General features: G+C 51.9%; 1 protein-coding gene across 2 annotated transcripts in view; it reads right to left on the reverse strand.

The window, feature by feature from the left end:
• LOC123349621 (meckelin-like) overlaps nt 1-22,086 on the reverse strand; it is a 35,110-nt gene extending 13,024 nt beyond the window's left edge. Inside the window, exons 1-15 of one of the 2 annotated variants that reach the window (XM_044987826.1) lie at nt 21,323-22,086; nt 20,680-20,877; nt 19,584-19,710; nt 14,304-14,368; nt 12,693-12,758; nt 10,750-10,850; nt 9,905-9,977; nt 9,404-9,481; nt 7,384-7,449; nt 6,584-6,725; nt 5,480-5,597; nt 4,234-4,324; nt 2,386-2,442; nt 1,739-1,837; nt 561-659 (exon numbers count right to left, since the gene is read on the reverse strand). In XM_044987826.1, coding sequence (XP_044843761.1) covers nt 561-659; nt 1,739-1,837; nt 2,386-2,442; nt 4,234-4,324; nt 5,480-5,597; nt 6,584-6,725; nt 7,384-7,449; nt 9,404-9,481; nt 9,905-9,977; nt 10,750-10,850; nt 12,693-12,758; nt 14,304-14,368; nt 19,584-19,668 — 1,140 coding nt within the window. In that variant the 5' untranslated portion in view covers nt 19,669-19,710; nt 20,680-20,877; nt 21,323-22,086. Of the gene's footprint in view, nt 1-560; nt 660-1,738; nt 1,838-2,385; nt 2,443-4,233; nt 4,325-5,479; nt 5,598-6,583; nt 6,726-7,383; nt 7,450-9,403; nt 9,482-9,904; nt 9,978-10,749; nt 10,851-12,692; nt 12,759-14,303; nt 14,369-14,963; nt 15,194-19,583; nt 19,711-20,679; nt 20,878-21,322 lie in introns of those variants that run through there. The other variant, XM_044987825.1, reaches the window with a different exon arrangement.

Raw genomic sequence — 22,086 nt, forward strand, 5'->3', positions numbered from 1 at the left:
TCCTGGAGAAATAAAGATTGTCTCTTTATTCTGAGCCTGCTTCAACCCTCAGCAATCTGGCTGGGATTGATCCTGTGCTTTGGCACAGACTCTCCCCATCCCCAGCATATAAAAAATTCAGACTCTGAAAATTTCAAGTGTGACTTGACACCAGATCTATCAAGCACCACGTCAGCCCGATCCCTGTGAGCCCCAGAACTAAGCCGGGAGGCCGAGTAGCTAGAGCAGGGGGGGTCTCACACTTCATTGCAGCATGACCCCTTTCTGACAACACAAACTACTACATGATCCCAGGAGCGGGGACCAAAGCCTGAGCTCACACGAGTCCCACTGCCCCAGTGGGGTGGCCAAACCTGGAGCCCCAGGTGGTGGGGCTTAGGCCCCAAGTGGTGGCCCAGGCCCCAGCAAGTCTAAGCCAGCCCTGGTGACCCCATTCAAATGGGGTTGCGACCCACTTTGGGGTCCTGACCCGCAGCTTGAGAGCCGCTGAGCTAGGGGCCTAGCAGTCCAGAACAGCTCAGGAAAGAACCAGGCGAAATGCATAAAGAAACACGACTCACCTTGAAAACAATGAGCCAATAAATCCCCGTCCCAAGGGCAACCATGAAGAAGGTGTTAGCCAGGGCCCCGGCAAAGAAGGCAAAGAACTTGACTAAAATCTGGGGGAGGAAAAAGGAAATGGACAAATATTGGGAGGAGAAAAACCTTTGTTACGTGTGTCGGCTTGACCCTGGCCCTGGGGTCAACTGCTGGAACTTGGAATCCTTTTTACATCCAGAAGGATCCCAAAGAGCTTTACAGACCATGGGCCAATTCCACCATGGATGTCAACGGGCCGAGCCCCCACTGAGTCCAGCAGGAGCTGCGCCGGCTTTCGCCAAGGATGAGTGTGGTCCTAAACGTAGCAATCACTCCCTCCAGTAGGGAAACGTGTTAGATCAAGCAGTTCCCCCACTGTGTATCTGAAACTCCTAATCACTAGCAGAGCAGTTTTCAGATGGCTTAATGACATCATCGCAGAAGCTGCTGGATCAGCGACGCTAATGCAGCTGTATAATGGCCATGTGGAGAGTTAATGCGGATGCCTCTGTCCCAAAGTAATAGGGAGGAATTTCACCTCTCTCTAGTGCTTTCCAGCCAAGGATCTCAGACACTTTATAGACATTAATGACTGAAACCTCAGTCTCTATTTGGGGCTGGTGTTGATATTCCCAATTTACAGAGGGCAAAAACAAGGCAGGGACTGGTTAGAACCAGGAGGAGAGGGGGGAACCACAGGAAAGGGTAACCCCTCCAAACCCCAGAGAGTTGCATGGAAACGGTGTGGAGCAGACCAGAAATGGATGTACACAGTGTGGGGAGGGGAAGCGCAGTAGATGGACCTGAGCTCATGGAGTCTGGATAGAACAAAATCAGTGGAGCGGGGAAGGAGTCAGAAAGTAGAGGCCACTTTGAACTGGATTCAGACCTGGATAGGTAGCTGGAAGAGTTGACCAAGGACATGGGTGTGATCCTGCTTCCTAATGACAGAACAGTTGGGCTCTTAAAATCTAGCAAGTAGGGATGGAGGAAGACCATGAGACAGGGAATTTGCAATAGGCCAGTTGGGAATTGGGGAGACACTATTAAGTATATTTGCAGTCTCAATGTTGGGGTATTATCACATTCTGGCAATGTTCAGAAGGCAGTGATATGCAGCGTACGGGCACGTATCCAACATTTACAATCTCTTCCTTACTATAAAGCTTATATTCTGAAGTCTAGACCTCCGCACCCAGCTGCTGGTCTTCAGCAAGGCGTACAAGGCTGCCAAAGAGCCCAGGATGGCAAGCGCTATCTGTCAGAGAAAGAAGTTGTCATGCTTTCCAGAACTCAGAAGAGAAGGCAATCACATCTTCACCTGCTTAGGCTGAACACCTATGCTTCAGGCGGTCAGGCCGCATGGTAGAACGGTCCCTGTTCTGGCCTTAAAATCTATACATCTGCAAACTGGGTGAATAGAGGGATACAAATCCAACCTGCACTGACTCATTAGCATACATGAGTCCTGTGCACACGTGAGTCATCATTCCATATGCTATTCTGGAGGCTAAAGGCTCGTCTTATAGTGAAACTACTGCGTTTTTGGGTCCCTGGTTTTCCCTCATTGCTTATCATGGAGTCCAACCCAGATCCCTATGGGCCCTCATTTGGTGTCCTAATTGGGTGTCATGGTAGCCTCTTTTTTTATTTCTTGAAGGCTGAACACACGCAGCTCCCCAAGTTGTTCCACATCCATCATTCCCTTCATGCCCCAGAACAGCCTTTCTGTCTTCTCCAGACACTTTCCAGCAGCTGGATGACCTGTGACCCATGAAGCAGCATGTGCGAATGATTACTACTCACATCTGTGTCTCGTGGAGACGTTCCAGGGCGATGTGTGTATGACACTGCAAACGATACCTGCAAGGGAAAGAAAGTGAGCAAGGGAGATAGCAGCAAGGCAGTCTAGGACTAGGGATTGAATTGACAGCGCTGGCCAGGATTTTCAAAACCTGGACTTTTGGGGGGGGGGGGGGTGGGGTGGGGAGGGGGGGGGGGGGGGGGGGGGGGGGGGGGGGGGGGGGGGGGCTCAATGGTGCAATTTTCTGAAATTGCTGAGCACCTGTCCTCTGAAAATCAGCTGTATTTAAGGTTGCACACTCCAGAAGTCACTAGTCACTTTGGAAATCATGGCCCGTATGGGCTTTAATAACAATGGTGAGCATCACGGATGGTCCAGACCCGGCAATCTCAATACATTTGTCTAACCAGACAATGAAATTGCCTGGCAAAGTCCTGGCGGAAACAGGCTGCTGCCATTGCTCACAAAGACCTTGTCTACAGCGGCAAAAACATTACCCATAATTCACCCTGGTGGTAGCAGCAGAAGGTGTCGTATAGGCAAGACACAGGGGCTTTTACCACCGTGTTGTCAGTATCTGCTCAGATCGAGATTAGACATCAGCGTGGAAAACATTTCAGAGTCTACTTCCGCCTTGCCCACAATATGGCATTGGCTACTGCCTGGGGAGCTGCCCCCTGGGGAATTATTTATCGTGTGTGTTTATGGTAGTGCCTAGAGCCTCTGACAGAGATCGGCATACCAGGCACTATGCAACCCTAGGGAGAGACAGGCCCTGCCCCAAGGAGCTTACAGTGTAACTGGACAAGACTGACCAAGGGTTGGAGGGGGAATAGAGGTACAGAGAGAAGTGAGTCACCCAAGATCACTGGGAGAGCCAGAAATAGAAGGCAGGTCTCCTGAGGCCCAGTCCAGTGTAGATGCATGCAGCCTTTGAGAAGGCTGATGGGCACAATGAAGATGGAATTAGTTGGCTGGTTTCCAGGCGTTTGTTCCTCCCACAGAGTTAGACCGTATGTTCCCCCCTCCCATCCCAGGTTGGTTACAGGGGTTCCAGACCCATTAATGTCACCAGCTGATGATTAGGTGCTATGGTGATGGGTGCCCCGTCTGCGGGATGTGTCACACACAACTGGCAGGAGCGTACAGCATGTAATAATAACTAAGCTGGCCCATGAACGAGGCACTTAGATGTCCGAGGATGTCTTAGATGGGCACTTAGATGAAACGGGTGCCAGGGCTGCTTCAGAGACTAGCACATGGGAAGCCCATGAGTGGCCAGTCACTAAGGTGACCAGACAGCAAATGTGAAAAATCGGGGTGGGGGTGGGGGTAATAGGAGCCTATAAAAGAAAAAGACCCAAAAATCGGGACTGTCCCTAGAAAATCAGGACATCTGGTCACCCTACCAGTGACCCTTTCATGCACTGCCGCAAAGTTGTCCTACCAGGTTCAGGTACACGCAGGAGATCCCCCAGTCTGCACAGCTTCAGTGCAGGTCTCCCATGCCTGCCCCAGAGCCACCATCAGTCCTGGCCTCTTAATGCACGACTGCCCACAGCACCAGCCACCAGCACAGAGGGCGAGTTTGTTACATTTCCTACCTGGCTGGCAAAGTGTGGGCTTGGGGAGAGGAGGCACAATTGAACTCAGTCTCAACCCGGACAACATCCAAGCTCATTCCCGGCTCTAATTATCACCTGCTGAAACAACAGCTGCCAAGCGCTGGGGAACTCAAAGGAAAGTCAACCAGGTCTTGTTGTTTCAGCTGCTTCGTTTCACATTATTTCTCTCCCTCTCCCCCCCTTTGCAGCTCCCGCCAAGGGAATCCTGGGGTGCCACAAACTTGCCTGCGTCGTTGCAGTGCTATCTTGCTTTGCATACTTCACTGTCAACAGGAAAGCAGACTGGTCTCCTGGGCTACTGGTTGGCAAGTCAACACTGCACGAGCCAGCGTCAGAGGGAAAAAACAGAGAGGGGTTATCCGGGGGACAGAGCAAATAATTGGAGAGGCGAACAATGAATTTTAATGAAACCTCTGTAGGAAACGAGTGGAGGGAGTTGAGTTAATTGTGCAGAGCAGGATGGGGAGATTAGAATTCTTTTTGCACAGAAGATGGTGAGTCTCAGCACGAGGGGAGACGCCTGGAATGTGATCTCCTTGGGGAGGGTGATAAAGGAGGTGCTAGCTGTAAGCTGCAAGGAATACGCTAGAGAGGGGACGGCTGGTTATAAACACCATCTCCTCCGGGCAAACCAGGCTGCCTGGGAACCCAGGCTTTGGTCTCGCCGATGGGGCGCTCGGCGGGCAGTGCTGCAAAGCTGTCTGTGTAGGCGATGAAGTTACACATACAAATAGCTCAGCTGTGTCCTGCCAATGCTTCTGGGCACTACATTAACGCCAGGGTGGCTAGCCCTGGGTGGGTTCAAAATGCAGCTTGTGGGCACCAGGCACGGGGCTGTGCAAAGTCCCCAGGTTAGGTAGAAGCAAAGCGCACTAAGACTGCCACAGAGCATGCTGGGACTGGGTCCTGGGAGCCTACTGGCCGGCGGATCTCACTCAGTGCTTGGCTGGGGGCACTGATCACATTGCACAGGAGCAGACCAAGGCCTGGACACACGTTCCACAAAGCTGCCTTTATTGGTCATTACCTAGTAGGCGGGTCATATATGGGAGGGCAGGTCCTTGCACCTTACCCCGGGGATCTCTGGCTCCACCTAGCTGTGTGTGTGTGTGTCTCTCTCTCTCTGCCCACTAGCTGTGGGCTCCTCCCTAGGGGGCGGAGCTACAAGTCCCCGTATTCTAATTAAAGGGCCAGGTTATATTTTAACCTGCAGGATCCTGACACACTGCAGGGTTCAATCTCTTCCTGATGCCAGAGAAGAAAGGTGATTGAACCACCTACCCCCATCAGTCTCTGAATTCTTTGTGCTCCGGGGCTTGCCCTACTACAGAGCCAGCCGTGCTGTACCTATTTTTCCTGGAGAAATGCCGGTAACATCCCTTCTTTGTGACAAACTTGGAGGAACAAAAATTGATGGCAGTCAAACAGGCTGAACCGGTGACTGCCCCAGTGTTCTGCCCATGCCCTTTACCTTAGGAGCAGCCCTGCTGCCAACATGACAGATGCTGGTTGATTGGACAGGTTCCCTTGCCTGCCCGAGAGCCCATCGACTAGAAAGAATCTTCTTAGCCTCTCAGACCTCAGGGAGGCTGAAAGAAACATCCAGAGAGAAGAGTTAGCTGCATACACAGATGCACCATTTCTGGTAGCCAGGGCAATCAACCAAGATGCAACCTCAGAGAAGGGCTGCAAATGTAATGAGCACTCGGCTACCTATTTACAGAGACACCATAAATGCCAGCTAGCTGCACACCCAACATATGAAGAACCAGGGATAAGAACACACATCTGCTCCAAGACAACTTACTTACGCACCCTTATAACCAGACCTATCACTTCCCACCCATCAGCCTGTTCATTGGTAATAAGACTACTACTACCTAGCTCTCATCTAGGGCTTTTCATCAGTCAATCTCAAAGTGCTTTACAAAGGAGGTCAGTGTCATTATTCCCATTTTACAGATGGGGAAACTCTCCTGAAGTGAATAGACAGGGTTCTAGGTGTCTCGAGTTGGGTGCCCAAAACTGGAGGCACCCAGAATTAGAGGCTGCTTTTGAACATTTCAGCCTAAGTGATTTGCCCAAAGCCATAGGGAATCGGGGCAGTGCCAGTATTAGATCTGCTGGCTCAGAGTCCCATGCACTAGCCACTACACCACACCACCTGTCTGAACTCCAGAGGCCTTAAGCTGGCCAGCTAACAGATTGAAGTGATTGGCTGCACACTCGCTGGCACTTTATAGCACAAAACGACACCTGTTCCGTCCTTTTCCTGCAGATTTGCCGGATCCCTGCTCATTAAGAGCAGGCCTGTGGAGCGTAAATGTCAAAGCAAACCAGGCAGTCTGAGCTGAGCCCATTGCCTTACAAGGATTCATTAGTCCTGCCTGAGCGCTTAGCAGAACAGGTACTCGGCTAATGAGCTCCAGCACTGCTTCTCGCTGTGGTTGGAAGTAGCTGGGGATCCTTCCCAGCTAAACAGAAATATTAGGATTCACAGAGAAATGTTTAAAGCTGAGAAGCAAAAGAAAATCACGACAGGGAAACCAACGCTCTCGCCAGTAGAGAACCTCACCTGGGCTATTCAGCTGCAGCTGGGGATTCGCTACAGGGACTGGCCACAGCCAGTTCCCCTTGCCATTGGAGAACTGCAGGAACATCTCGTAAAAGATGGGCTCAGGGACTCGTCGCAGCAGGTTGGACACCTGTACAGTGCACTGCAAAATAAAACCACGACGATGCTATAACAAAGATGCTGTGTATTTAGCCCTCCTTTGCCCAGACACAGCTTTATTTGCACCGCCGAGACTTGTTCCATTTTTAAGCAGAAAAAGACCGTGCGATTTCCACTAACATTTGCTGCCTGGGATTTGGGGGATATTCAGCCCCTTAGATTACGCTCTGGTCTCCTTTGAAAATCTGGCCCTCAGAGCAAACTTCTCTCCTGTCCAGTTCAGCTTGATGAGATTCATTCCCAGCCTGGGGATTCCCGGGACACAGGGAATGTCAAAGCCAGACAGATAAGCAACTCACCCAAGGGCCCAGAGGGAATCTGTGTCAGGGCAGAGACTAGATTCCCAGATCCCCAGTGCTGGGAGTGTCTGACTATAAAGACCATGAAAAGATTGAGCCTTATTTCAAAATTCATTAACCCTGGGTCGGGGGGGGGGGGGGAGTGGAAACAGAAAAGTCTTGGGCTCAAGGGAGGAAAATAAATCACTAGCTCTGGGAACCCAGTGGCTTATCATGGAGTTTCACTGCAATGCCTCCATGCAACTACTGCAGCAAACAACCAGCCCAGCCCCCGTTTAGTGCTCGTTCAGCACAGGAGAAGGGGGGCGGGGGAATGGCAAGGAAGACGCAACTGTAACTTACAGACTGTTCGTAGGATGTCCCAAAGGAGTAGGCAGCATCGAGTACACTCTGACGGTCTGCACAGAGCTGCAGGGGACAAGGAAAGGCACTGGGACCAGACGGTGGTAACATGCACCAGATTCCCAATCCTGCTTCCTGGGACACCTCTGTGCTCCTGGGGCCGTTGCTATGAGACCACCGGCCGTGTGTAGGCTCGGTGCTGGAGGATTCAGGGGGCCTGGGGTCTTTGGCGGCGGCGCCTCCTTCTGCTCCAGGTCACTTCGGCGGTGGGTCCCGGAGCGAGTGAAGGACCTGCCACCGAAGACCCAGAGCGGAAGAAGCTCCGGGTCTTTGGCAGCGGGTCCTTCACTCGATCCGGGTGTGTTTGGTGAAGGCCCTGCTGCCGAAGACCCACCGAAAACTCTCATGGGGGCCCCTGAAAACTCTCGTGAGGGCCCCTGCGGGACCCGGGGCAAATTGCCCCACTTCCCCCCCCACCCCCCCCGGGTGGCCCTGGTCACCAGCTGAGGAGACGGCCTCAGACTACACCCTGCGCCAGAGCCTGCATGCCATAGGGCGATCAGCGGTGGGGGTGGAGCCTCCCCGAAGCAGAAAGAGGGGAAGGTGGGGATGTGACACACATTTCAGTGGGAGGTTCACTTTCTCCCCTCGCTCTGGCCTCTATTACCCCCTCAGTGCGGACACCCAATTTGCTCCCATTTACACTGATCACTCTGCACACCACCTCTTAAACAGCCATGTAAGTTATACCCGGAGCCTTCCCCACATCTTCCGGCCAATGCAGGATTGTTCCCGGCTGTTGATTTTCTACTGCTTTATCCCATCTAGTTTAAAGGTCCCAGGCAACTGCGCTTCCACCACTTCCCTTGTGAGATTGCCACGAGCGGTGCTCTGAGATGGTCAGCTCCCCCTTTCAGCCCATTACCCCTTCGATAGCTATCTTACGTAGCTCCTATTCCTGTCGCGCCCGGGCACCTCACAATCCTTTCGCTGAATTCAGCCCCACAACTCCTCCTTGGGAGGAGGGCAGTAATCCCCATTGCACAGGTGGGAACTGAGACAGAAAGAAGACAGCACCCGCAGTCTATGACAGAGGAGACACCTGAACCCAGGTCTCCCAAGTCCTAGGTTAATGCTCCACCCACCCGACTATCCTTCCTCTCTAGTGCAACTTCAATTCTCTTCTAACTAAACTCCATTGTCCCAGCCTAACTAACCCCCCATTAGTGAGACACCATTCCCACGTTTGCACTTACGTGCCCCTTCGCCACTGGACGTACTTGATACTTGTGATCTGCACTCAGCCGTTAGACTTTCCAGCCCCCGGATTATTTTTGTGGCTTCTCCAATTTACCATCAGTAACTGGTAATTATCTCCACAGGGCTGTATGAAGACAGCCCGTTCCCCCTCTGGTCTTTGGTGCGCAGCCTCTGCCTGTGCAGCCCCGTAAAGCTCTGCTGGCCCTCCCCCTTACCACACTGGGAACTCCTGTCTAATTTACTGCCCACTGTCAGCCCTACTGCTACATCCCTGCTTTCTGGGTTTGTCCCTCCCATTAAATATCTGTACCATGCTCCTAATCTCTCCAGGCCCCTTTGGATTACGTCTCTATCCTGATTTTAGTTCCTCCTAATTTAACATGACCTGCAGTTTTCATTATTGTGCCGGTAACTCCCTCTTCTAGGTCTTTAATGAAACTGTTGAATAATCCCAAGGGCCCCTAACACCAGCCCTTGGGATACCCCTGGAACCCCCCCGCCCTCAACTTGATATGCTGATTTTTATCATCCGCTTTTGTTCATGATTCTTCAGCCACCTTGTTCTCACTGTGTCCATGCTCATGCCCCAGCAGGAATTATTACGTGGTTGCGGAGACCCAGTGGTTCAAGAGGGGGCCACGGTTCCGCTAATGTTGGCGGATCAGACTCAAGTAAAGTCGCCCCTCCAGCCCCTAGTTCTAGCAACTGAATCCCAGCACTGGTTACATACCACAGCAAGGAGAAAATGAAATTAACTCACCTGCAAAGTGCCACCCGTCACGTCCTCCCAGCCTAAGAAGTTTCCTCGGGCATCGTACTTTACAAGCTTAAAATTGATCTGGTCAGAGTGGGGAAGATGAAGTACAATCATCAAGTACAAAACTTTGCAGAAGAGCTTGGCAGGTCTAAGGTTTTTCCATAGCCAAGTTCAAGCAGGTTTCATTTAGAACACCCGTTATTTTAGCTGAGTGAAGGTTTAACAAGGAGCTTATTCTGAGCTCCCAGTTCAGCTTGTTCAGTAAGATACGTTTAGAGAAGCAGAGTCTCCTACAAAGAGAGGCAACTTGAGCTGTCCAGGACTCTGCGTGGACACCAAACAAGACCAGTAAAGGGTACAATGCCCCACGCACAGCAGTTTAGGTTGAAAGTGAAGACAGGGAGGTGCTCGAGAGATGGCAGGAACAGGACTGGGGTTAATAAAGAACATGTATTATTTCTTGTCTTAATTCATACACCTGTCTGTGCGACAGCCGTGATTTACCTTGGAGTTCTTCCCAAAGGAGAGCGGAGGCAGCCCTGTGTTGCTATAAAACAGCTTCGGAAGGTTCTGGCTTCTGAAAAGAAAATCAAATCACATTTCTCCATGAAAGAAATAAATACATAAATATAAACAGTGATAATCTAAACATCCTTGGTGTCTCCCAAGCAGTCTGGATAATCAGGAGTCTGCTGGTTTTTAAATGACCTGGAGCAAAGCTCTATTAAGACTATTGGGTCCCATCCTGTCCATCTCCCTGCCAATATAGGATTGTCCCCTACAGGACTTTCACTCAGGCTTTGTCCAAACATTCACCTCTATGCCACCATTTTGCATCTAGATGATGCCAGGAGAGACCAAGATTTGTTACCTTCTGATGGCTGTTCGGTGAGTGAACTGATCTTATTCCCCTCGCACCCACATGCAAGGCCATAGTGCCAGTGATGATGTGGACACCTCATTGTCAATTTTGCTGGTGTCCTCAGCAGAGACACCTGCTGAAAAAGCCATGAAGACTGAACTACCTCTTCTACCTGAGTGGTGGGACCTTCTAGGTTAAGGTCTAGGTTAACGGGAGCAAGGGAGAGTAATGTAATAGGAGAGGAGCTTCCATTGCCCATTTTGGCCAAAACAAAAATCCCATGCATGGATGGCACAAGGATCAATTTATTCCAGGATCACGCTAGGTAAGGATGCTCTTGCATATTCTCTGCATGATCAAGCCATGATTTTGCTGCTCTCCTGCTGTAGCCAGACAGCTTCGGCCTCCAGTGCCGTCAGCCTGGCACTCAATTCACTTCCAGCAGTAGCAGCTTGTCACCCAGTTCTGCAGGCACAATGGGACTCACTTAGCCTTTGCATACAGGTCGTAGGCCCGGGTTTCCAAGGAGAAGGCGTTCAGAACGACCGCGTTGGTCAGGAGCTCGCAGGCAGTCAGGTTGCAAGAGTTCTAGGGAGAGCGCAAATAAGGCAGGGTCGGTGCAAGAGAACAATGTGTGAGTTATCCCCGTACAATCCCTAGCGCGGGCACAGTTACAGCGTATTCCCCTTCCCCTACAGGAATAGCTACACCAGCCTGGGCACCTTTACACCCAGGGGCGGCTCTATAAATTAGGCCGCCCCAAGCAGCGCGGCGTGCTGCGCCACCCTTCCCTGGTCCCACGGCTCCGCTTGAGCTGCCGCAGGCATGCCTGCGGGAGCTCAACCGGAGCCGCGGGAAGAGGGGACCCGCCGCAGTCATGCCTGCGGCAGGTCCGCTCGTCCCGGGCTCCGGTGGACCTCCCGCAGGCATGCCTGCGGAAGGTCCGCCGGAGCCAAATGCCGCCCCCCCGGGAAAGGGCCGCCCCACGCGCCTGCTTGGCGCGCTGGGGTCTGGAGCCGGCCCTGTTTACACCCATAGAGCTCAAGCAATATAAGTCTTGTGTGGAGACAAGGCCTTAACCTGCAGTTTCAGTCTAGGTGGCTTTGCTTTTAAATTAACAACATAAGAACGGCCATACTGGGTCAGACCAAAGGTCCATCTAGCCCAGTAGCCTGTCTGCCGACAGTGGCCAATGCCAGGTGCCCCAGAGGGAATGAACAGAACAGGGAATCATTAAGTGATCCATCCCCTGTCGCCCATTCCCAGCTTCTGGCAAACAGAGGCTAGGGACGCCATCCCTGCCCATCCTGGCTAATAGCCATTGATGGACTCCATGAACTTATCTAGTTCTTTTTTTAAACCTTGTTATTGTCTTGGCTTTCACAACATCCTCTGGCAAAGAGTTCCACAGGTTGACTGTGCATTATGTGAAGAAATACTCCCTTTTGTTTGTTTTAAACCTGTTGCCTATTAATTTCATTTGGTGACCCCTAGTTCTTGTGTTATGAGAAGAAGTAAACAACACTTATTTACTTTCTCCACACCAGTCATGATTTTATACATCTCTATCATACCCCCCTTAGTCGTCTCTTTTCCAAGCTGAAAAGTCCCAGTCTTATTAATCTCTCCTCATACGGAAGCCATTCCATACCCCTAATCATTTTTGTTGCCCTTTTCTGAACTTTTTCCAATTCCAGTATATCTTTTTTAAGATAGGGTGACCACATCTGCACGCAGTATTGACAGTGTGGGTGTACTCTGGATTTATATAGAGGCAACATGATATTTTCTGTCTTATTATCTATCCCTTTCCTAACGATGCCCAACATTCTGGTTGCTTTTTTGCCTGCTGCTGCACATTGAGTGGATGTTTTCAGAGAACTATCCGCAGTGACTCCGAGATCTCTTTCTTGAGTGGTAACAGCTCATTTAGACCCCACCATTTTATACGTATAGTTGGGATTATGTTTTCCAATGTGCACAAGGAAAGACAGACAAAAAAGAAAATCTCCGTGGGAGAAAGCAGAGTGCACCTGCCCGTCTGAGCGCCTCCCTCTTGGATCCCTTCCATCCCAGCCCGCCCCCTCTGCATGCAGACTTCCTACATGCAAAAGAGAGCGTGGGCAATAGCACCCTCTCTACAAACACTGTCTCAAACACTATAGCCTGTCCCTGTAGTATGTGAGTGCTCACAACATTTACCCTCCGAACACACTGTGAGGCAGGGCTGTTATTCCCATTTTACAGGGGGCAAAATAAGGCACAGAGCAACTAAGTTATTTGCCCAAAATCAGACAGGAAGCCTGTGGCAAAGGAGGGAACTGAAGCCCCGGTCTCCTGAGTCCCACGCTAGCTCCCTAACCACTAGACCATCCTTCCTCTCTAAAGGGAGAGGAAACAGCCCAAGAGGGTAGCAGCAACATTACTTACATTACAAGCCAGAAAACTGCTATCAAGGAAGGTGGCCTCCCAGAGCGAGGCAGGCTGCCGGGAACTCTGCATGGAAGAGAACATTCTGGCTGCAGAAGGGTCTTGGTAACACTGAGGGCCTGTCTACACGGCAGTCAGAGCTGTGACATCTTTGGTAGCATGCACAAGCCAGCTTTGGTCTAGCTCAGAGGTGGTCAAACTACGGCCCGTGGGCTGGACAGTCCTGCCTGGCCCTTGAGCTCCTGGCCAGAGAGCCTAGCCCCCGGCCCCTCCCCTGCTGTCCCCCCTGCCCCACAGCCTCAGCTTGCTGTGCCGCCAGCGCTCTGGGTGGGGAGGGGGGCTGCGAGCTCCTGCTGGGGAGCGCGGCAGCATGGCTGGCTCCGGCCGGGTGGCACAGCTGCTAGTCCTGCTGCTCTGAGCGGCATGGTAAGGGGGTGAGAAGCGGGGGGGTTGGATAAGGGGCAGGGAGTCCCGGGGGGTGGTCAGGGGACAGGGGGGTTGGATAAGGGGCAGGGAGTCCCGGGGGGCGGTCAGGGGACAGGGGGGTTGGATAGGCGTGGGAGTCCCGGGGGGCCTGTCAGGGGGCGGGGGTGTGTGGATGGGGTCAGGGCGGTCAGGGGACGGGGGGGGGTTGGATAGGCGTGGGGCCCTGGGAGGGGGCGGTCAGGGGACAAGGAGCAGGGGGGGTTGGATGGGTCGGAGGTTCTGAGGGGGGCAGTCAGGGGACAGGAAGTGGGAGGGGGCAGATAAGGGGCAGGGGCCAGGCTGTTTGGGGAGGCACAGCCTTCCCTACCCAGCCTTCCCTACAGTTTTGGAACCCCGATGTGGCTCTCAGGCCAAAAAAATTTGCCCACCCCTGGTCTAGCTCGATCGAATAACAATAGCGGAGAAGCAGCAGCAGCACAGGGGCAGCAGGGGGTAGCCACTGGAGCACCTACCCGAGTTTCTGGGTGGGGCCCTGTCGGGGACTCGAACCCCAACAGCGAAGTTCGTTGTCTGACCGCAGAGTTACAGACAACACCAGCAAGGTCCAAAACAAAAGCTCTTTATTGACAAGTGCACGTGTCAGTAAAGAACTGCTCGTATCCGAAGAGAACCAGCCCCCCCTTTACAGCTTAGTATTAGCTTATATAGACAGTTTTATTACGTCATAAATTATTCACTTCACACAACCCATATCCCACCCCCCTTTGGTTAGTAACAAACCCTAATAACAAAGCACATCTGTCTTTCTTTATAATGTAAGCAAGTTGTGATGCCCCAGCAACTTTCTTATCAGCATAGTTGCCAAGCACCAGACACTGGAAGACAGGAGTTAACGCAGCTGGTAACTTTAGGAATGCACCTCCCTTTCGTATCTCACTTTTTCCCAGGGCTTTATGAAACATGCTGACTTCAGTCAGATTGACATAACTGGTTTTTGTGCTACATCTTTATTCAGGCCTAACAGCCCCACAGCCAGTGCTGACTCCAGCTGCCATGGCGTCACTGCAATTGTTACTGGAGCTAGCTAGAGCCAATATGTCATCTACATGTACTGCACATCTCTGATTGCAGCATAGGAAACCAAGACAGTGAGAAGGGTAGGTTAGAATCCCGATTTGCACCTACACAAGCATTGCACTCCGCCGCCTGGCCTGTCACGTTCCGGCTGTCAGCACAGACACATCGCAGGCCTGGAAAACAGAGGAGCATCAGCAGCTGGAGCAGGAGAAGGCAGGAGCTGGAGTTGCCAGGTTACCACGTGATCAGCTCTGGGAACACCCAAAGTTGTCTAAAGCATCCAAAGTTGGAGCCTGACCCTGCTCAGGTCTTCACTGTGGTAGGCCACACATAGCCAGAGCAAGTATGGGGAGTCACTGGAGCTGTGGGGAACTCTGCCAGTGATTTCACGCCACTCCAGCATGCAGCCTCCAGCTGGCAGAGTCAATACAGACTGACCAGCATTAGCCAGAAGAGACTAAGGAGCCCTGGGCTGGGCTGGCTTCATTTCCTCGGCGATTGAAGCTCCTGCACTAATGCATGGCAGAAATGCATAGCCAGGGACGCAGACAGGCTTTCCATTGTGCATGTGTCTTTTAAAGCAGACAGGCTCAAGTCACTACTTTTGGATCTAGGTTTCAAAACACCCTGCCCGGTCAGAGGTTTGGCCCATTACAGAGCTGTGGGCCAGCTGCAAAATTCAGCTCCAAAGTTCTGGGGTGTTTGGCTCAGGGCCACTCTTAAAATCAATCAGTTTTCAAGCATTCGGCATAGCCAGCTCCCACTCACCTGCAGGGCTTTTCACCAGGGGCTTCCCACACGGGCTGCACTGAAACACCTGGGTGTCCAGGAACTGGCTGGGGCCACAGTTCCCTGGTGGGGTGGTGCTGCTCTCTGTTTGGGCACAGCAGCAAAGAGGGTAAAGCAGCCAGGCAGAGAGCAAAGAGTAGCCCGCTAAAAAGCGAGACATTTTTACTGAGCTCCAGCGGACGTCTGCTGTGCTTCCTTCCAAAGCCCTTTGCCTCTTGCTGCCTGTATGTGTCGATAACAGCATCCATGGTTACCAGCACTGGCCGCTTGTGTTACACAACAGAAAACCTGCTTCATTCAGCATGTGTCTGGGGTAACTGGAAACACGGCTGAGACTTCCCTCTTCAGTGAGTGCAGACTTGGGGACGGGCGGCTGAGAGCTGGAACTACCAACTCAAGGACAATCAGATCTTTGGGCCAGGGAGGGGAGCAAACAGTGGCAGTGCAACTTGCACAGTTAAACAGGCATGCAAGTAGCACAACTCCCTGGCACTAGGTGCCTGGGACAGATACACAATGCAACAGCTGACTGCTATTGTAAGGATCCTAACAGGGAGGGGTAGTTTTTTTGTGTTTTTTTTTTAAACACAGGAAATTGGTTTAGTAAAATGGCAAATGTAAAATCTGCATCTGCCTTGCCTCTTCCTTCGAATCTTGCATTTGCTTGTAATGGAGAGGAGAAGAATATCTCCTCTATAAATGGTCTGTTCTCTGGCTTTAACCACTCAGTTACTTCACAGGTAGGGGGTTTATGTTTATGATTCCTCTCTGTAGGAAGGAATGTTTGAGCTGGAATACGACTCTTAGAGGTAGTGGGGGAAGTCAGAGAAAGTTGGGGGTGAGAAGGATATGGGGTATTCAGCTTGAGAATGGGATGGTTGCCTCTTTAAGAAGCCTGCCAGTCTGCAGAGACAGCAGCCAGTTTGTTCTCACAGCTTCAGCAGCTTGTTACAGCGGAGGTACACACACACTGTACTCTCTCCTGGAGACTTTACTTTCGTTCTTTCTTGTTTTTATTCATCTAAGACTCAGGTCAGTTCTGAAGGAGAGTACATATTCTGCTCTATGTGTATCAAAGCATGAATGGAGAGGCAGGCGACAGTAGTGGAAGTGGATCTTAAAGAATAGGGAAACAGGACAATAATGCAGAGAGAAGGCCAGACAAAGAAAGAGAAATGCAGAGTGTTACCAAGAGACAGTGAAGGATCAGGAATAAACTCACTGATTCAGACTTGTTCAGATGTACTCCACTTTTACTCATCTATTTCATGAAGCAATAGCATTTACTGTATTAATACATCCTCCACGAGACTCTTAAATATGAAACATTTGCAATCTAGAGAGGTTGAGACCATATCTGCCTGTCAAGATTCTTTCCCTTGAAACCTCCCTTGGTTTTCAGCTAGACTCTCTCAGCCTCACTGACTGAAGGTAGGCTTATGGCCAATTTAGTATATAAGGGTCCCGAAGCCTCTCTCTTTACCAGATGCTGGGCCAAATCCATCCCTGCCATAACTCTGAATGAAGCCAGTGGCATGGTGCCAGATGGATAGCTGGCCCATTTAATTCAGTGTTGTCACTGCTGAATCAAATGAGGCACATTTGATGGGGTCCTCCTGCATTTGCCCAACGCTGGAACTTAAGTACACAGACATGCAATCCCTTCAGCAGACACGTGGTGGGGCTACAAACCTATGAATATAGGACTGCTGCACCAACGAGCTGATTAAAAGAGCAGCTCCACTATCCTGGCCTCTGCCAGGACATTGGCCAGCAGCAAGGTAGTGCTGTAGATACTGGTTTTGCAGTTCAATATTTACTGACATCTTTGTGCTGAGCGACTATTTTGCCAACAGGACACTGACAAAAAGACTATCAGTGAAATAAAGGTGATGCCGCTAACTCTCGGACGTTGCTGCCGGGGGTCACTGGAGGCCTACAGAGTCACTCCCGTCCCCACCCCAAACCTCAGTATAAGCAGAATTTCTCAAACACTCTAAAGAAAGGAAGTGTAGTCCAGAGCACAGGCTACCCGACCGGGAGTGCTGTGTTCCACTTGACTAATAAACCCTACTCTGTTTTGAAAAGGCTGTTTGGGGGAACTGCAAACTCTGGCTGGGTACATTAGTCCCTGAAGAGTGGGCAAGTCTCTGCCAGGAGTCTGTTCCAGCCGGACATGCTGAACAGAGCTCAGGGTGTGAAGCAGGAGCGTTGGAGCTCAAGAGCTCAGCCTAGGAGGGGGTGAGGCTGCGGGGCCTACCCTGAAATCCAAGAGACTGTTTACAAGCTGGTTGGGGTGTGTGTGTGTGTGTGTGTGTGTGTGTGTGTGTGTGTGTGTGTGTGTGTGTGTGTGTGTGTGTGTGTGTGTGTGTGTGTGTGTGTGTGTGTGTGTGTGTGTGTGTGTGTGTGTGTGTGTGTGTGTGTGTGTCACAGATCCTGTGGATCTGTGAAACCGCTCACCCCCAACCTTCAACTATTTTCAGTAGCCATGGCACTGAATCAACCCCGTGGACACAAACAGCCCTGAACATTGGTGGATTTGTTATTATTTGCATCACCACCACTCATGGTCTCCAATCCAGGAAGGACCCCCACTGCGCTAGGTGCTGTACACTGTGAGAGCCAACAATCCCTGCCTCGGCACGCTGACAGTCTAACCAGGTAAGACAGACAAACGTGAGAGAAAGGAAATACAGATGGGAAACTGAGGCACCGAGAGACACAGTGATTTGCCCAAAGTCACACAAGGTCTGTCTGTCTATGCAGCGAGAAGAAACTTGCATCAGCAAGTCACAGAGCCTGGAGCTCCAGCCTGAGCCCAGACAGCGAGGGTAGATTTAAAGGCAAGGGCAAGTGAGGGGCTGGTCTGCGGGACAAGCTCTGAAGGGGTTGGCTCCAAAGTTCTCCATAGGGGGCTCCAAAATTTGTAAGCCGGTTTTCCTCTCCCCGGCCCCTTGCTTTGGGGCTCGATGGATGTGTTTGGTTGGGACCAGGCTTTGCCTGAGCCCAGCCCTGCAGAGGCCTTTACGCAGCAAAAAGCAGAATTACAAACAATTTGAGCGACTAACCCCCAGCATCCCCACATTCGTTCCACCCCCCGCTTAGGTGGCCATGTCCATGGTGGCGGTGCTGGGCTCCAGCTGGATGCTCAGATTGGCTTTGCTAGCAACCTTTTGGCAGTACGCGTTCGTGGTTTTCTTGATCCACTCCGTAGCATTGTGATGGGGTCTGAATAACGTAACGTAGCATCTCTGGAAAAACAGAAAGGCCAGGCTGCTGTAGGAAGACAGCAGGATAGACACCACAGCCACCATATCAACTATTCGCTCCTTTCCCGACTCCAGAGCTGGCATCACGGAGAGCCAGACAGCAAAGCAAGTCACCATCATTAAGGAGATGCCCTGGGAGTCGCTGAAAATCTTAGGCAGGGAGTGGGTTCTTATGGCAGCTGTGAGGCAGCAGGCGGCCAGGGCACAGAGATCCTGATGCTGAAGGAGAAGCCGATGCCTGTTTCATTGAAGCACTCAATGATCAGGTAGTTTGCCTTCCTGGGGTACGAACACCTGAGCCCAGGAGGGTCAAGGGGGAGCCACAGAAAGCAGATGATGCACTGCAGAGCGGGGAGGATGCCAAGAACAATCAGATAAAGGCTGGTCTGCAGCTTTGTCGGTCTTCCCATGGGAGTGGCGAAGGCAGCCAGAATCCGGACGCATTTGGCCAGGATGCTGGCAAGGCAGAGCGTGAAGCTCACCCCGAAGGCCGGCCGGTGAAGTTTGCACTTCCAATCTGTTGGCTCCCCAACAAAGAGGAACGCGCTGGCAAAGGAGCCCAACAGGCTGGCCATGTGGCAGTAAAATATCCCCTCTCCCCCCCCGGCAGCTTTGCCAGTAGGGGTGTCTATGTGCTTCATACAATGCCGTGACAGAGGGCCATCCCCACTAGCGTTAGCATGATCAGCACGACGCTGGTGGGCTCGGACCAGAACAGGTATACCACGGCCTTCTTCCAGAGGAGACCTGGCCCCCGTGAGACCACTCACCCTGGGGACAAGACCAGCCGCTCTCCAAGGCTGGAATGCAAAATGACAAGCTGTTGAGGAGTCATGTTTTCCATGCACTACGTACAGGACTCTTCCAGTTCATTATTACAATTACTGCCACTTATGCTCGCTCCCTGGGAGTCCTATGCCCCATCATCCTTCCAGCTAGAAGGAATTTTCTCTGCACCCTGGCGGGGTAGCCCTAGAACAAAGGCTCAAAGAGCCTCCTAGTTTTAAAAGTCTTGACGTCCATATTTAAACATCTAGATCAGTGGCCTGAGCTACTGAAAACTGCTGAGTCCCCAGCAACTCCCATTCGTCTCAGGTGCACCAAGACAATTGTGCAGTGCAATGGGCGAAAAGCCACCTTCCAGACCCCCAGAGAGGATCAACTTGCACCCTGGAGCATGAGATCTGATTGTCTGTGTCTGCCAGCGTTCAGAACAGCTGTAGAATTACCCAGCCCTTTCACAAGCTAGCCAGCTTCTCGGCACCCGGCAGGGCTCTAGGTCGCTCCTCAGCTCAGGTGGGTGCCCACGGGGCCAGCAAAATAAACTCACCTGACCCGTTGCTGTATGTCCCAGGGCTGCAAACTTCACATGCATAACAGCAGTGCTGAGGCAAATCCGGGTGCAGCTTTTGCATCTCCCCTTGGCCACAGCCTCAGGAGCAGTGAGAGGGCAGGATCTGCAGGTCAAACACAGACAGGGTTGTGGGCAAAGGCTACTGGGAAACAACAGAGAGGCCTAAGAGCCTGTGGGGAGTTTATTGCTGCCTTGATGCAGGAGGATTTGCATCGGTGGTATCAGGAATTGCACACCCAAACCCACCAGCCCTTCTGGGGGACAGTTACCCCGTAGCCCATCCAAGGGAGAGGTGGGACAGGTGGTTTCACTCAGAAGCAACTGCCAGAGATGGGTTGGCATCAGGAATCAGGGTGTGTGGCAGAGCTAGTCTCTGGGTAACCAGACGAGCGGAGCCGGCCTGTAGCAGGCTGCCTGATTGGCAAGAAGAGGCAGCAAACTGGCTCTTAAGCCCAGCAGCAGCAGTTTGGCCGCTGTTCAAAGCATTTGCCCCCAGCTGAGACCATCTGTGTATGCTTGTTCCCTGCCCTGCCCTGCCCCAGTCCAGCTCCTGCTCCGGACCCAGCCTTGTTGCTCTCCAGGTAACACGGCTTTGACTCCGGGCTCCAGCCCTCTCTCTGCCCAGGCCCCCTCACAGGGCTATATACCCAGCCACTGGATGCTGCCCATCTGAGTCAGACAATTTCCCACACCTGCCTGCCTGGCTCCTACAAGGTTCCTCCTTCCCCTCACTCCCGCTGTCTGAGTGGGACCTCCCAGGAGAAGGCCCAGTTCCAGTCTCTGGATCTAGTGCAGGTCTCCTACCTCCTGTGTTTGCTCTCTGCGTGGAGGGAGCAGGAAGGGAGGGAGGCAGTGGCTAGGGGATGGGATGCGGAGTCAGGACGGACGGGTTCCATCACAGGCACTGTCACTTTGGTGAAGTCACTTGAAACTCTCTAGGCCGTAAGTGTCCCTGTCTGTGAAAGGTTGCTGGGGACCCTGACCCTCTCTTCGTGAGGAACACTGAGATCCTCCTACGAAAGGCTCAAGCAATGGCCTTTATTGCCACAGGTGTGAGAGCGGCCTCACTCACCTGGATGGCTCCCCCGTCCCGCAGGCTCCCAGCCCTCGCCACAGGGTCGCAGCTGTCGGAGGCTGCTCTCTCCACGTACACGTCCAGCTGGGGGAGCTTCACTTCTCCGTCGTCAGTGACGTTCCAGAAGAAGACCTCAAAGGGGTTTGGGTTGGTGGGCAGGAGGGAGGAATAGTTCTCGATGAGACACTGCTCCGACTGAAAGAGAGACAGAAACGAGAGCAGCTTAGACACCAGCTGCGCAAACCAAACAGAGCCAGAAGACACGTCTGTGCGTACCAAAGATGCTACTACAAGTAGAGGGAAACACACTGGTTTGCTGCCCCCTCTAGTATTATGGGATGTAAAGAATCAATGATATTGAAGCATGTGCTTGGCCATTTAAGCCCAGTGGCGTCTTTGAGACTATTTTGGTTGAAATACATTCACAGCGGCACAATTCGCTGGACATTCATGTTTGCCACATTCACAAATCTGAGGGGGAAAAAAGACCCAACAGCCAAATTAGTTGTACTGGGGTATATTTAGAACAAGCATCATCAGACGCTGCCATGGGGCTCAGAATCAGCGCTTTCAGTGGGCTGCTCCACGGCGTGGCTAAGAAACCAATTGTTGAAGGTGGTTTTGTAGTGTGAAATGGTACCTGTTCTCTATTGCAGTCAGAGCTGTTCTGTGGCTGGGATGGCGGGTAATTCTGGGACAGCTCTTCTATCGCTCTAGCTAGCTTTTGCATGAACAAATCCATGATGAAGATGACATCCAGATAGGCTAAGCGGTCCAGGCACAAATGGCACATGTTAGTAGCTGGAGCTCCAAGGCAAATGGTTGGCTCATGGTGGCTTAAACCTGCAGCACTGATGTTGACTGGCGCAGGGTTATTGAAGTTCCTGCAGGGGTTCTCTGAGCTGGGGTTGGCTGTGCACTGGTGACACACCTTGCGGAACAGATACCCGACTGTTGCATTTGCAGACCGGTGTGTATTCGTGTCCAGCAAATAGTCAAGAAACCCAGGAACCAGGCGAGGCCTCTGGTGCAGAGACCACAACTTTATACTCTAACCCAGCAAGTCCAAAAGTAATCCCATAGCACCAGTGAATGATGTGTTTCTCCATGGTATGATTTTCCTCTTGCCCTGCCCTTGACACGTAATACAGAGCAGACGCATCCATCACCAGTGTGACGTTTGATTTTGAGGAGGAAATCTTATCGATCAGTTTCCGACCATCAAAGACGCTCTGCTCTGTAACTGTGATGCATATCTCCCCTGGGTCGCTTTGTTCAAGGCCAGCAATGACATCCCTGACTTCTAACTCGTACCGATGAATGAAGCCAACCAGGATGCTTGGCAAGGCGGTGCTGAAATTCATCTTTAGCGTAGAGCGGTGGATTCGAATCTGGTAAAGATTA

Source organism: Mauremys mutica, chromosome 14 (assembly GCF_020497125.1).
Source record: "Mauremys mutica isolate MM-2020 ecotype Southern chromosome 14, ASM2049712v1, whole genome shotgun sequence".
NCBI lineage: Eukaryota > Metazoa > Chordata > Testudines > Geoemydidae > Mauremys > Mauremys mutica.